The sequence below is a fragment of the Cyprinodon tularosa genome, unplaced genomic scaffold (genome assembly GCF_016077235.1).
Source record: "Cyprinodon tularosa strain WSP-4 unplaced genomic scaffold, ASM1607723v1 ctg4, whole genome shotgun sequence".
NCBI classification, from domain to species: domain Eukaryota; kingdom Metazoa; phylum Chordata; class Actinopteri; order Cyprinodontiformes; family Cyprinodontidae; genus Cyprinodon; species Cyprinodon tularosa.
Genome location: NW_024039118.1, coordinates 456 through 14,146, shown reverse-complemented (window position 1 = coordinate 14,146; position 13,691 = coordinate 456). Strand labels below are relative to the sequence as shown.

General features: G+C 40.8%; 1 protein-coding gene across 1 annotated transcript; it reads left to right on the top strand.

Annotated features, from left to right (window-relative positions):
* Window positions 1–4,324, top strand: LOC119791640. Its single transcript, XM_038297858.1, has 3 exons — window positions 1–74; window positions 2,018–2,321; window positions 2,460–4,324. The coding sequence occupies exons 2-3, from the start codon at window positions 2,019–2,021 to the stop codon at window positions 3,630–3,632; spliced, it is 1,476 nt and encodes a 491-aa protein (XP_038153786.1). The 5' UTR covers window positions 1–74; window position 2,018; the 3' UTR covers window positions 3,633–4,324.
* Window positions 4,325–13,691: the final 9,367 nt, after the last annotated feature.

Genomic DNA, 13,691 nt, shown 5'->3' with positions numbered 1-13,691 from the left:
GCAACCCTTGAAGAGAAAAAGCAAGAAGATTCAAGAGCTCCAGGATTTATTAGAGGAAAAAAAGTGTGATTAAGGTATGAAAGTTTTTTGATGTTTCTTTTGCTAGAGCTTTTTTGCTTTGTTTTACTGCTGTCACAGTTTTTTATTATTTAAATCAAACCTATGTAGTTTAAATAATTTTACTTTTACCTAATGCAATTAGCATGTATCAAGATCACCTAGATAAATAGGGCATGAGGTTTTATCACAGCTCACAGGAAGGCGGGCTGTGGTAACAGCTGTCCCCGTGAGTATAAAATAGACCGTCTCATAGTATTCTTAACATCTTTTTAATAATTTTTAGTTCTATATAATGCTGCTAATCATGAGCAGAGTTATATGTGCACGTGTTCATGTTTGCATTTTTACAATCGTGTTTGTTAGAGCAGTGTTTTTCAACCTTTTTTGAGCCGTAGCACAATTTTTACTTTTAACAAAATACTTGGGCAAACCACCAACCAAAGTGATGCTCTAACATAGTACATATTACAAATATAGTTAATAATATAGTTTCTAATATATTTATACTCCCTGTGAACCCTTCACAGTAAATGTTGCAGTGTTAAAGATTTACTTTAACATGGCAACATTTACTGTGTGGGCCTGTTTCCCATTGCCATTACATAGATTAAAGGCATGTCTGTAATCATGCCTGTAATAGGGAACAAAGTCAAAATAGCTTTGTTAGGCAGAGTTAGGAACTCCTTGGCAACAGATAACTGAAACCTGTCCTAAGGAAGATCAGCAAAGTTTATCTTTAAACCACGATCTTGTTTCAGTTCAGTGAGTTTCTTTCTCCTTTAAAGTTATTTTCTTTCCAGCAACAGATTCTGAGCCGTATGGTTCCCTAACCCAGTCACGGGATTATGCGAAAGCTGAAGGGAAATAAAATGACAACCTCTCAAGTGTTTTCAAATGTGTGCCAGTCACCTTGCACATTGCAGCAGTGTTGCTATCTTGCAAATTCTAGGTGAACACGCTGCACCTTTTAACGGAACCCGTTCTTTTTATCAGCCCTTGTAAGCAGGTTTTCATTTCGGCCTTGCATCTGTGTGTTCAGGTCATTCAGATAATTAAATATATCAACCAGGTATGCCATCTTTGCACACCACTCATCACTTGCAAGCAGCTTTGAGCAATCGGACCCCTCATTTGTCAAAAATTGGTGTCGGCCAAGTGGTTAGAGAAGTGCACTTGTGCTTTGAGAAGGTTGCAAACTTCAATCCCCACAGCCTGCACTCTGGGTTCCTGAGCAGAACCCTTATCCCATGACTGCTCCCTGGGTGCAACACAATGGCAGCCCACTGCTCCCCAAGGGGATGGGATAAATTGCGCCTTCACAAAGTTCACTATGCAAACAACATAATCCAACACAGGCAGTCTAGCTATCTATTTGGCCACGTCCAGCCAAGCATCTCATTTAAAATGGCTTCATAAGATGGCAGTATTAATGTTTCTGCCACAGCTAGGAGCTAAGCTACAAAGTAGCTAGCTTTGAGGGCTGTCTCATTTACCTTTGTAGTCTTTCTCCAAAATGTTACCTGATTCTCATTATCAGTATGTAAGCGTACAAAATGGTCCATTGGCTTGTTCTGAATGGAAAGGTGTTTCATTTGGAGATGGTGCCACGGCACTATTGGATAGTTTCACACAACACACTAAGCACACTGTGTTAGAGAATATAGTGATTGTGTGCATGTATGGTTGTTTGTCCTGTTTGTCTCTGTGTTGCCCTGCGATGGACTGGCCACCTGTCCAGGGTGTACCCCGCCTCTCACCCATTGCCCGCTGGAGATAGGCACCAGCACCCCTCGCGTCCTATCTTAGGTTAAGCATGACAGAAAATGGATGGATGGATGGATGGTCTACATACAGTATAAGCAAATTCATATTCAATTAAGTTTATTGAAACAGTTCAATCAAGATCAGACACATTGGTTAAAGGTTTTCTATCTCATCTCTGTCTCACTCTTTTTAGAATGCCCAGGGTGAGAAGGAGGGTCACAGACAGAGGATTCCCATTTCATATTTTGGTGAAAGCCTCCAACGTCATCAGGGATGAAGGCACAGCGGTTAGGGCAGTGGCTAGAGACTTTGGGATCTGTCACACCACACTGTACAGGTTTCACAAAAAGAGAGAGAGACTACAAGAAGAAGGACATAAATTACCAGCTGTTGGCTACTGGAGCAGCAGGAGAGTGTTTACAAATGAACAAGAGGAGAAGGTCGGGCTGTATTTAAAAGAGGCAGCTGACCTTTACTTTGGATTATGTCCCAAACAGGTAAGAGACAAGGGAAAAACTGTTTTATAAAGTCGATATGAGAAAAAGGTCTGAGAACAAAGAGGGAAGAAGAGGCTAGAATTAGACTTAAAGATAATGAGTAGGATAGTATTAAACACTTGAACTTTTTAATTTCAGGTTAGGAGGTTTGCTTATCAGCTGGCCATTCACTATGGGTGCAAATTCCCTGAGCAGTGGAGAGAAAAGGCTATGGCTGGTGAAGACTGGTTCTCTGGTTTTATGAAGAGGAACAATGGCCTCTCAATTAGACGGCCACATGTCTCAAGTCTGTCAAGAGCCTCCAGCTTCCACCAGGCCAATGTGGACAAATTCTTTGACAATCTCAGCAAAGTTCTTGAGAAGCACGGGTTTGCACCTCAGGACATTTGGAACGTTGATGAATTGGGCATAACAGCTCAGACCCCCGATAAGGGTTTGCTCAGGCGTGGAGAGGAGCAGGTGGGGGCTCTTACCTCAACTGAGCGAAGCACACTGGTCACAATCACTTTCTCAGGGAATGTGATTGGAAATACATTACCACCAATGTTTATTTTCCCAACGATCCATTTCAAGCCCCACTTTATCCGTTATAGAGCGACAGGCTGTATAGGAACAGCCAATCACACTGGATGGATGCAGGAGGCTGACTTCCTTGTGTTCTTGAAACACTTCCAGATGCACACTTGTAGCTCCCCAGAGTCTAAAGTTCTGCTGATTTTGGAAAATCACCCTTCGCACCTTTCCATTGAGAGTTTAAACTACTGCCATAGCAAAGGTATTGTGCTGCTGTCATTGCCGCCACATAGTTTTCATAAACTGCAACCTCTTTACAGGACTGTGTATGGGCAAATGAAAAAGGCAATGATGGTGGCCTATGAATCATGGATAAAAAGTCATCCTGGCATGATGATGACCATCTATGACATCCCAAGCATTGTCAAGGAGTCTCTCCGTGTTTCTGCAACGCCATCAAATTTGCAGGAGGGGTTCCGCTGCACAGGGATCTGGCCATTCAGCAGGGATGTTTTCAAAGAACCTGAATGTTCTCCTCCCCTGGTGAACAATCAATCTCTATTCTTTAACTCTGGGTCTACATCAGCGGCACCTGTGGCCTCCACATCACCACCACTAGCTGTATCTGCTCCTGCACCCTCAATGACTCCTTCTCCAGCCTCATCTGTAGCCTCCACATCTTACCCAGTCCTTAACTACTTACTGTTCTACAGTGGATGTCTGGCCACATGCAAAAGCAGGCTGCAGAAAGATGAACACGAAGGGCAAGAAATGGCGATCCACTGCCCTTCTGACTAACACACCAGAAGAAGAGGCAAATGTACAACATTTATCTCAAGAAGGCTAAAAAAAAGAAAAAAGCTGAAGAAAATATTACTGAATCAGAAGAAGAGGAAGACAGGACTTTGTCTCATTTTTTCAAAATGAAGGGAAGTCTGGTTCCAGTGCTGGAGCTGTAAATCTTGGACACATGAGGAGGTGATGTGTACAAATCTGACTGACTGGCTCATTATCATTAAAACTTTAGTTTCAGTTTGGATGTTTTTTTTTTTAACGGCACTAGGGGCTGGTTTTTCTGACAGTAGGCTGACAGGAAAGGGGGTATGAGAGAGGAGGTAGAGACATGCAGCAAAGGACCACAGGCCGGATTCAAACCCGGATCGGGGACTACATGGGTCGTGTGCAATAACCACTGCGTCAGCTGCACACCCACAAAAAGATACTTTTAACAGTTGCAAAATTTCATCTGTATAAAGTACATCATATATTCATGTTGACATTTTTTTACTATTCTTTTGCGAAAATGATGATAATCTTTACAGAAAGTTTTGACTAGATATAAAGTGGGATCGTTTTTAAGCTGCATTTTTAAAAGATTATGGATATTATTTTGTTAAATAAAAGTTTTATAAGTAGATATTACAGTTTCTACTGTTAAGTCTTTCGTTTTCTTTTGCAATCGTTTTGGAAGTCCAGTTTTTTTTTTCAACAACCGGTAATGCATAATGAATGCATGTAACAACAATTGATCAAATTTATTCGGCTCACAAAATGTTCCACTCTTCCTATATTAGTTGTGTTTCCATTGACGACAACGGATATAAAATCATTGAACAGAAACAATTTTTGATACGTTTTTGTGTTGAGGTTGAGATAATTTTTCTGGCCATATTAAAATTAATTTTTTTCACAAAACTGCTAATGGAAATGTCTTTAACTTTTTTATTTTGCATCACATTCATGTGATCAGAGAGCAAACAAATATTACTGATGTTTAAAAATAAACAGGAAGTGGTTGAAGGATGATGGTTTTGCATGTTTATGTGAACAAACTTATTCACATGATAACTCAATTTCTTGTATAATTGAAACCAACAACAGCAGAATTATATATTTTTTTTTACATTAGCAGAATATAAAAGGTTTGTACAGTTTTTAACTGGAAACACAGCTGCTAAAAGCCTGTGCTCTACTTCAGTTTGGATGTTTGACATGCACATATAATTCCAATTTATCCAGGCAAATATGTAATTGTCATTTGATTTAAGTTGACAAATACCTAAATAAGACATTTCTGATTTAAAAAAAAAAGTAAAATGTACAATAAATAAATTGTGAATTACATTGTATTTCAAGATGTGGCTGTCCCTTGGCCCCACTTCTAAATATGCTTTTCCGTAAGCTTTAAATGGTTTGGCTATTTACAGATTTACATATATATATATATATATATATATATATATATATATATATATATATATATATATATATATATATATATATATATATATATATATATATATATATATATATTCCTTTTGTTTAAGGCTTGATTACATAACAGTTTGTTTACAAGACTAAGGGAAACTTTCTAATGTGCAGAATCTGACTGTTGACGGTAAGGAATGTTGTGGATCAACAGGGAGGCATGATCCAGCTCGTAACCCTCAGATTTAATCCAGTAAGAAAAGGAGGCTGGTTGCTCCCCCTCTGTTCAGAAAGTCAGCTGGTCGTGGGTTGGTTGCCTCACTTTCAGTCCCAGTCACACTCAGGCAAACAACCATGGCTGTTTTCCTGCTCTGGCTCTTCAGCCTCGGGTTTCTAGCCTTTCCTTCCTATGCTTCCTACAACAATCTCCCTGAACTCTACAAGAAGGGAGTGGATTTGGCCGTGGAGAAGATCAACTCCCACGCCAGCATCTTGCATCATTTTATCTTCTTCAGGAGTGTGGAAAAGTCAGAATCTGAGGTACATTCCTGTTTTATTTTCAATATATCATAAAATAGAGGCAACTGGAGGCATAATAGAAACAAAATCCCGTGTGGAAAAGTTTTTAAAATGAGGTGATAGAACAGCTCATCATTGTTGCTTCATTTTCTCCTCAGCCCGGCTTTAATGTGAAATACATTTACCACAACTTCCACCTTAAAGCTACAAAGTGCCAGAAAGGAACTGTTGACTCCGCAAGTTGCAAGTTCAGAAAAGACAGGGTAAGCTTTAGGTTTTAATCTTATTTTTTTAATCTTATGTTTAATCTGCATAACTAAAGGAAGGCAAAGCTCAACTGCACAGTGAGATTCATGATGTTCCAGCTGTTATTTAAGTAGAAATCAAGAAAGCTGTGGAATGCGGCTCCAGTGGGGGGGCTGCTCTGACATGCCTCTGCTGTTTTGTTTGTGTGCATTCATGCAGCCGCTCATTGACTGCACAACCTGTTACAAAACCTTCAATGGAGAGATTGAAACAGAACCCAAGCCGTACATCCACTGTGTCCACAGACCAGCTCTGACAGAGGTGTGTCTGACCCTCCTTTACCTTTACTACTGTTCCTTTAATATTTTCATAGCTCTGACCTCCCTTTCCTTCTTTTGTTTCACAGGAAATGAGAACCACCAGAGCTGAACATTGCAATGCTATGGGATATAGCAGTGGAACTCCAACTCTTCTCTTAGTACAAGGAAGCAATTAAGATTTTGAGAAAACAAACTTACTGAGATATATATAGAAATTCATGGATGCCTCACGAGATGTACTGATTTTTTTTCACATCCAGTCCGAATACCCTGTGGATGCATTTTGTGCTGCTTCCTTTTTGATGGTTGATAAGACTAGAAAGGAAATACTTTCAGTTGTCTATGGCTGGACAAATTAAATGTCTCTATTTGTCTGTCTTTGTCTTATTTTGGTTTTACAAGTCTAAAACCTCATGCACTTCCTCTCACAACCACTTACAGACACTGTTTATTAATAGAAAGTAAGTTGAATGATTCAGTATAAGATGAGGAAGATTTGTATGTGTCCACAAAACAGGCTTGAATTGGAAGAATACAGACCTATACAGAAGAATAGACAAAGGCTCCTGCATGTGTCAACATGATTTTAGAAAAACTGGGTGAAAATCTGGTTGCCTCTGTTTTAATCCTGTCTGTTGTTTCCATGACCCCAATGACTGAGAATTTGCACACGTCTCTTTTTTGCGTTTGTGTACATGTGTACTTTTTTATGCCGCCTATTTAGGATATTTTCTGGTATATTCACGAAACTTCTAAAATACACAATAGACCTAATGTGGACCAGAGACTTGTCCTAATGCAGAGAGCCCTATGTTATTTTGAATGTTATTTTGCTCTTTAAGGTGGAAAGTTGCTCCTACAATTTCTTATTCTTCTTTTATTTTTTTTAAATAATTGTGCACTCTTCATGCTTCCATTTGTTGTGACTTTTTTGCTGGCAGACATGATTTCTCACACCTCCCCCTCCATGCTTCATGGTGGGAACCAGGCATGTAGAGTCCATCCATTCACCTTTTCTGCGTCGCCAAAGACACCATGGTTGGAACCAAAGGTCTCAAATTTGGACTCATCAGACCAAAGCCCAGATTTCCACTGATCTAATGTCCATTCTTTGTGTTTTTTAGCCCAAGCAAGTCTCTTCTGCTTGTTGCCTGTCCTTAGCAGTGGTTTCCTAGCAGCTATTTTACCATAAAGGCCTGACTCACACAGTCTCCTCTTAACAGTTGTTTTAGAGATGTATCTGCTGCTAGAGCTCGGTGTGGCATTAACCTGGTCTCTAATCTGAGCTGCTGTTAACCTGCCATTTCGAGGGTTGGAGACTGGGATGAACTTATCCTCCACAGCAGAGGTGATTCTCAGTCTTCCTTTCATGGGGCGGTCCACACATGTGAGCCAGTTTCTTTGTAGCGCTTGATGGTTTTTGCGACTGCACTTGGGGACACTTTCAAAGTGTTGCCAATTTTAGACTTAGACCCAGACAGAGTTTATTTTGTCATTTTGTACATACAAGTGTTAAAAAAAATAAAAATTTGTGAAGTACAGCTCTCTAGACTATTTCATTTTTTAAAGTGCAGTCTTGGAAAGGTAAGCAACAGTGATTACAATATTGTATGAAAAAAAAAGGGATGTAAACATATGACTGTATAGTCTGTCTATCTGTCTGTCAGTCTAATGGCGGTGGGGAAGAAACTGTTCTGGAATCTGCTGGACCTGCATCCAATGCTTCGAAGTCTCTTCCCAGCAGGGAGAACAGTCCATGGTGGGGGTGTGAGGGGTCATTTATAATCTTGCAGGGTCAGGACACACAGCGCTGGAATGAAATGTCTTTAATGGAGGGAAGAGGAGCCCCAATGATCTTCTCTGCTGTTCTTAAAACTCTCCTCACAGTCTTCCAGTCTGAGGCGCTGCAGCCTCCACACCACAGTGAGACAGCTGGTCAGAACGCTCTCTATGGTGCTTCTGTAGAAGGTGGTGAGGATGTGTGGGGGCAGGTGGGCTCTCCTCATCCTCCCCAGGAAGTCCAAGCGCTTTTGTGCCTTTTTGATCAGTGAGGTGGTGTTTACATTCCAGGTGAGGGTGTCTGTAATGTGCAGCCCCAGGAACTTGGTGCTGCTGAGCTGTTAATGAGCAGTGGAGCGTGGTTAGGACGGTTCTTCCTGAAGTCCAAGATGATCTCCTTCATCTTCTCCACGTTCAGGATTAGGCTGTTATCTTTGCACCAGTCCACCAGCTGCCCCATCTCCTCTCTGTAGTCCAGGTCGTTGTCATCTCTGATGAGGCCCACCTCCATGGTGTCGTCTGCAAACTTTACGATGTTATTGGTGGTGAACCTGGGGACGCAGTCATGTTTCATCAGGGTGAACAGCAGGGGGTTCAGGACACAGCCCTGAGGGGATCCTGTGCTTAGACTGATGACATCAGAGGTGTTCGGTCCAACCCGGACTGACTGAGGTCTGTTGGTGAGGAAGTCTAGCAGCCAATTGTGTTGAATCTCAGCTGTTTCAGTTTGCCCATCAGATGCTGTGGGACAATGGTGTTGAAAGCTGAACTGAAGTCCAGGAACAGCATCCATACATGAGTGTTCTTCTCCTCCGGGTGTGCTAAGTTCAGGTGAAGAGCGGAGGAGATGGCCTCCTCATTGGAGCGGTTCCAATGGTAGGCAAACTGGAGTGGGACGAATGTTGACAGCAGACTGGAGACGATGTGTTCTTTAACCAGCCTTTCAAAGCACTTCATTATGATTGGAGTCAGTGCGACGGGACAGTAATCATTGAGTGAGGTGACCCGAGACTTCTTTGGGACCGAAATTATTGCGGCAGACCTGAAGCATGCTGGCACTGCGGGTCGGTCCAGTCAGGTGTTAAAAAGACAAATTTAGACACATTTTTTGTACTTTCTGACCTTCATGTCTTAAAGTAATGATGGCTACTTGTTTTTTCTTTACTGAGCTGCTTTTTTGTTGCCAGACTACAAATTCTAACAGCCTATTCAGTGGGACTATCAGCTGTGCATCCATCTGACTCTCCACAACACAAATGATGGTCCCAGCCCCATTTATATGGCAAGAAATTCCACCTATTAAACCTGACAGGGGACTCCGTAAAGTAAAAAAAAAAAAAAGATCCACTGGACGTGGTTTCCAAGATTTGAAGACGTTTCGCTACCTCTCCAGGAAGCTTTCTCAATTCAAATGTCTGGATCCGCAGTGAGTTTGAGTCTTTATATAGACAATGCCTTGTATTGCTTGGAAACATGCAAATAGAAACCGATGAGTGGGTCGTTTGCTTCCATTGTTAGCCTGTAATATCTGAAACCTGTCTATGATTCTGAAGGTCGGTCATTAAAGGGTGAGGATTGTTGTTAAAGGGGGGGGGGGACTGTCTCCTTCAAGCCAAACAAAACCCTTAAACAGAGGCTAGTGCATCCTAAAGATAAAACCCGCAGACCGAATATGAGCGTAGTGGTATATGCTGTTCAGTGCAGCGAGGAATGCTCTGATCTTTATATTGGAGAAACCAAACAACCTCTCCACAGACGCATGGCCCAACACATGTTCACATTCTGGATAAAGAAAATAGGTGGTTTGAGAGGGGTGTGAAGGAAACCATCTATGTTAAGAGAGAAAAAACAACTTTAAACAGAGGTGGTGGACTCAGATTCCAGCTTCCAAAAACATACAATTCAATCATAGACATGATCCCTTCCAGATATCACTCCACCCCATCACAGAGGAACAAAGCACCTAACCGTTCCAGCCGGTGAACAATACCTCCTTAACAACCAACTCTTAACAATCATAGACAGGTTTCAGGTATTACAGGAGACAATCCCCCCCTTTAACGACCGACCCTCAGAATCATAGACAGGTTCAGATATTACAGGCTAACGATGGAAGCAAACGACCCACTCATCGGTTAGCATTTGCATGTTTCCAAGCAATACAAGGACTTGTCTATATAAAGACTCAAACTCAATGCGGATCCAGACATTTGTATTTAAAAAGCTTCCTGGAGAGGTGGAGAAATGTCTTCAAATCTTGGAAACTACGTCCAGTGGATTTTTTCGAACTTTTACGGAATGACTATGACCTGGATGACTGATAATCTTTATCAGCATACTGACAGGGCACACCTGTGAAGTGAAAACCATTTTAGGTGACTACAGTACCTCTTGAAGCTCATCAAAAGAAAACTCTTTGAATGAGAAGGTGTGTCCAAACTTTTGGCCTTTATTGGATGTATGTATATATATATATATATATATATATATATATATATATATATATATATATATATATATATATATATATATATATATATATATATATATATTTCTAATGTTCAGAATCTGATTGTTGACGGTAAGGAATGTTGTGGATCAACAGGGAGGCATGATCCAGCTCGTAACCGTCAGATTTAATCCAGTAAGAAAAGGAGGCTGATTGCTCCCCCTCTGTTCAGAAAGTCAGCTGGTCGTGGGTTGGCTGCCTCACTTTCAGTCCCAGTCACACTCAGGCAAACAACCATGGCTGTTTTCCTACTGTGGCTCTTCAGCCTCGGGTTTCTAGCCTTTCCTTCCTATGCTTCCTACAACAATCTCCCTGAACTCTACAAAAAGGGAGTGGATTTGGCCGTGGAGAAGATCAACTCCCAGGCCAACATCGTGCATCATTTTATCTTCTTCAGGAGCGTGGAAAAGTCAGAATCTGAGGTACATTCCTGTTTTATTTTCAATATATCTTAAAATAGAGGCAACTGGAGGCATAATAGAAACAAAATCCCGTGTGGAAAAGTTTTTAAAATGAGGTGATAGAACAGCTCATCATTGTTGCTTCACTTTCTCCTCAGCCCGGCTTTAATGTGAAATACATTTACCACAACTTCCACCTTAAAGCTACAAAGTGCCAGAAAGGAACAGTTGACTCCACAAGTTGCAAGTTCAGAAACGACAGGGTAAGCTTTAGGTTCTAATCTTATTTTTTTAATCTGATGTTTAATCTGCATAACTAAAGGAAGGCAAAGCTCAACTGCACAGTGAGATTCATGATGTTCCAGTTGTTATTTAAGTAGAAATCAAGAAAGCTGTGGAATGTGGCTCCAGTGGGGGGGCTGCTCTGACATGCCTCTGCTGTTTTGTTTGTGTGCATTCATGCAGCCGCTCATTGACTGCACAACCTGTTACAAAACCTTCAATGGAGAGATTGAAACAGAACCCAAGCCGTACATCCACTGTGTCCACAGACCAGCTCTGACAGAGGTGTGTCTGACCCTCCTTTACCTTTACTACTGTTCCTTTAATATTTTCATAGCTCTGACCTCCCTTTCCTTCTTTTGTTTCACAGGAAGTGAGGACCACCAGAGCTGAACATTGCAATGCTATGGGATATAGCAGTGGAACTCCAAATCTTCTCTTAGTACAAGGAAACAATTAAGTTTTTCAGAAAACAAGCTTACTGAGAGCATAGAAATTTTTGTATGCCTCACGACTAGAGATACACAGATTTTTTTTCACATCCGGTCCAAATAGTTGAATTTGAGTTTCTTCAGATTCTGACATTTTCCAATACCAGAGCTCTGTTCTAATGTTATCATCATTACTGTTTTATAATCTAAGAGGCTGTCATAAACTCCTTTTTGCAAGCAAGTACATGTATGAATGTACATGTGTATTACAAAAAGCAACTTGCATTAAAAGTAATGTCAGAAAGCAAGCTATAGAAACAGTAAACCGTGTTAACATGACAAATTCCATCATTAAAGCAAATATGCAGTCGTAAAGGTTCAAATTGAACGTATTTAATAAATGAAACACAGATGCCCATAAGGGGTCAACTTTTCTGCTGTTTAAGAGTTAGAAATAAGTCTGAAAACATTTGCCTGTTTGAATCAGGCATATTTTCAATGATGTCCGATCTAGAATTTTCTACTTTGGGATCAATACAGAAGAAAATATCTAATTGGTGTATCTCTTTTCAGGATTAAATTGTTTTCTTTCACTTGTTTTCTCTGTTGTCAAAATTAACTTTTATGTTGAAGTCACTTTGTTTTAGAATTTTGCTATATCTCTGTTATTTTACCTAACAAAGTTATGATAAAGCTCACATATCCATTCCGACTGTAATGTCTGCTACAGTAGCTTAACTCAACATAAATATAAACTAATTGTCATTTATTTGTTAAATAAAAAAATAAAATTACTTGTTTTTTTCTTTTAAATTTTTTTCTCATAATGGTGTCATATTCTTACGGAGCCCCCTAGCTCCGTAATATACGGAGCCCCCTAGGGGACATGGGGAATTTTTTTTCTTTTGCGTTACCTCGCAAAACTTTTGCGTTCCCTCGCAATACTTTTGCGTTCCCTCGCAATACTTTTGCGTTCCCTCGCAATACTTTTGCGTTCCCTCGCAATACTTTTGCGTTACCTCGCAATACTTTTGCGTTCCCTCGCAAAACCTTTTGCGTTACCTCGCAATAGGGCTTGGTCGTCGTGACGTCACCACTTTGCGTGGTCGCCCTGTTGACGGCGCACTTTACGGCTTCCTTAGACTATTGCCTGTGACTAACGCGTACTGTACTCCCTCTCAGCCGTGTTTTATTTCGTTTAATTTCACCGTAACTTGATTTCAACCATGGTAAACCGTTGCAGTATTGTGGGCTGTAACAGCGCATCACATGATCGCCGAGGGAAAAACCTACAAAATGGGATAACTTTCCACCGCTGTCCTGCCTGGAGGCGCAAACACGGAGACCAAGTTTCACAGATAACAAAAAGTCGTCGGCTAGCTTGGATCGCGGCTGTAAGACGACAGAACAGAACTTTCCACAGTATCCTGATGTCAATGCGAGTGTGTTCCCTGCATTTCATTCTGGTAAGTTAAAGATGCACGGTTTTATTTTATAGCCTACAGTATTTCCTTCCTTCATCCGTGGCACCACATACATGCATGAACGCGCGCCCAGAGACTGTTGATATAGCATTTTCATCCTCGTTGGTTGATATAGCATTTGATATAGCATTTTCATCCTCGTTGGTTGATATAGCATTTTATCCTCTTTGGTAGAACACACTGCCAGTTCCTACAAGGACAGGGACATCCCTCTCCATTTTCAAAAAAAACCCTGAGGTTGACAGCTGTCATAGCACCACTTACCGTATTTTCAAGACTATAAGGCGCACTTAAACGTCTTTTTTTTCCCTCAAAATGTGCGGTGCGCCCTATGATGCGGTGCGCCTTATGTGTGTTGTAACTGCGACTTTTGAGACCACCTCATTGAGGAGATGATGAAAGAGTGGCTGAATGTAAGGAGACCAGGTGTTTTTTTTCCACCCCTCACCATCACTGTTAATATGTAACTCCATGCGTGCCCATCTCACAGCTGATGTGAAATACATGGGGAGGACACATTTTTTTTCTAACACTAAGTATCAAACAAATGCTGATTTCTATTTCAGCAAATTATTCTTAAAATTTTTTTTAATATTTTGAATAAATGTTTTGATGAAGATTTGAGATTCCTTTCACTGAATGAATGGTCACAAAGCTAGTGTTAAGCTTGAAGTCTCT

Bases quoted from the DNA above. Each gene is read 5' to 3' on its own strand.
- LOC119791640 (XM_038297858.1), top strand. From the start codon at position 2,019: ATGCCCAGGGTGAGAAGGAGGGTCACAGACAGAGGATTCCCATTTCAT. The intron at 2,322-2,459 runs GTAAGAGACAAG...TTTTAATTTCAG, and splicing joins TTGGATTATGTCCCAAACAG to GTTAGGAGGTTTGCTTATCA.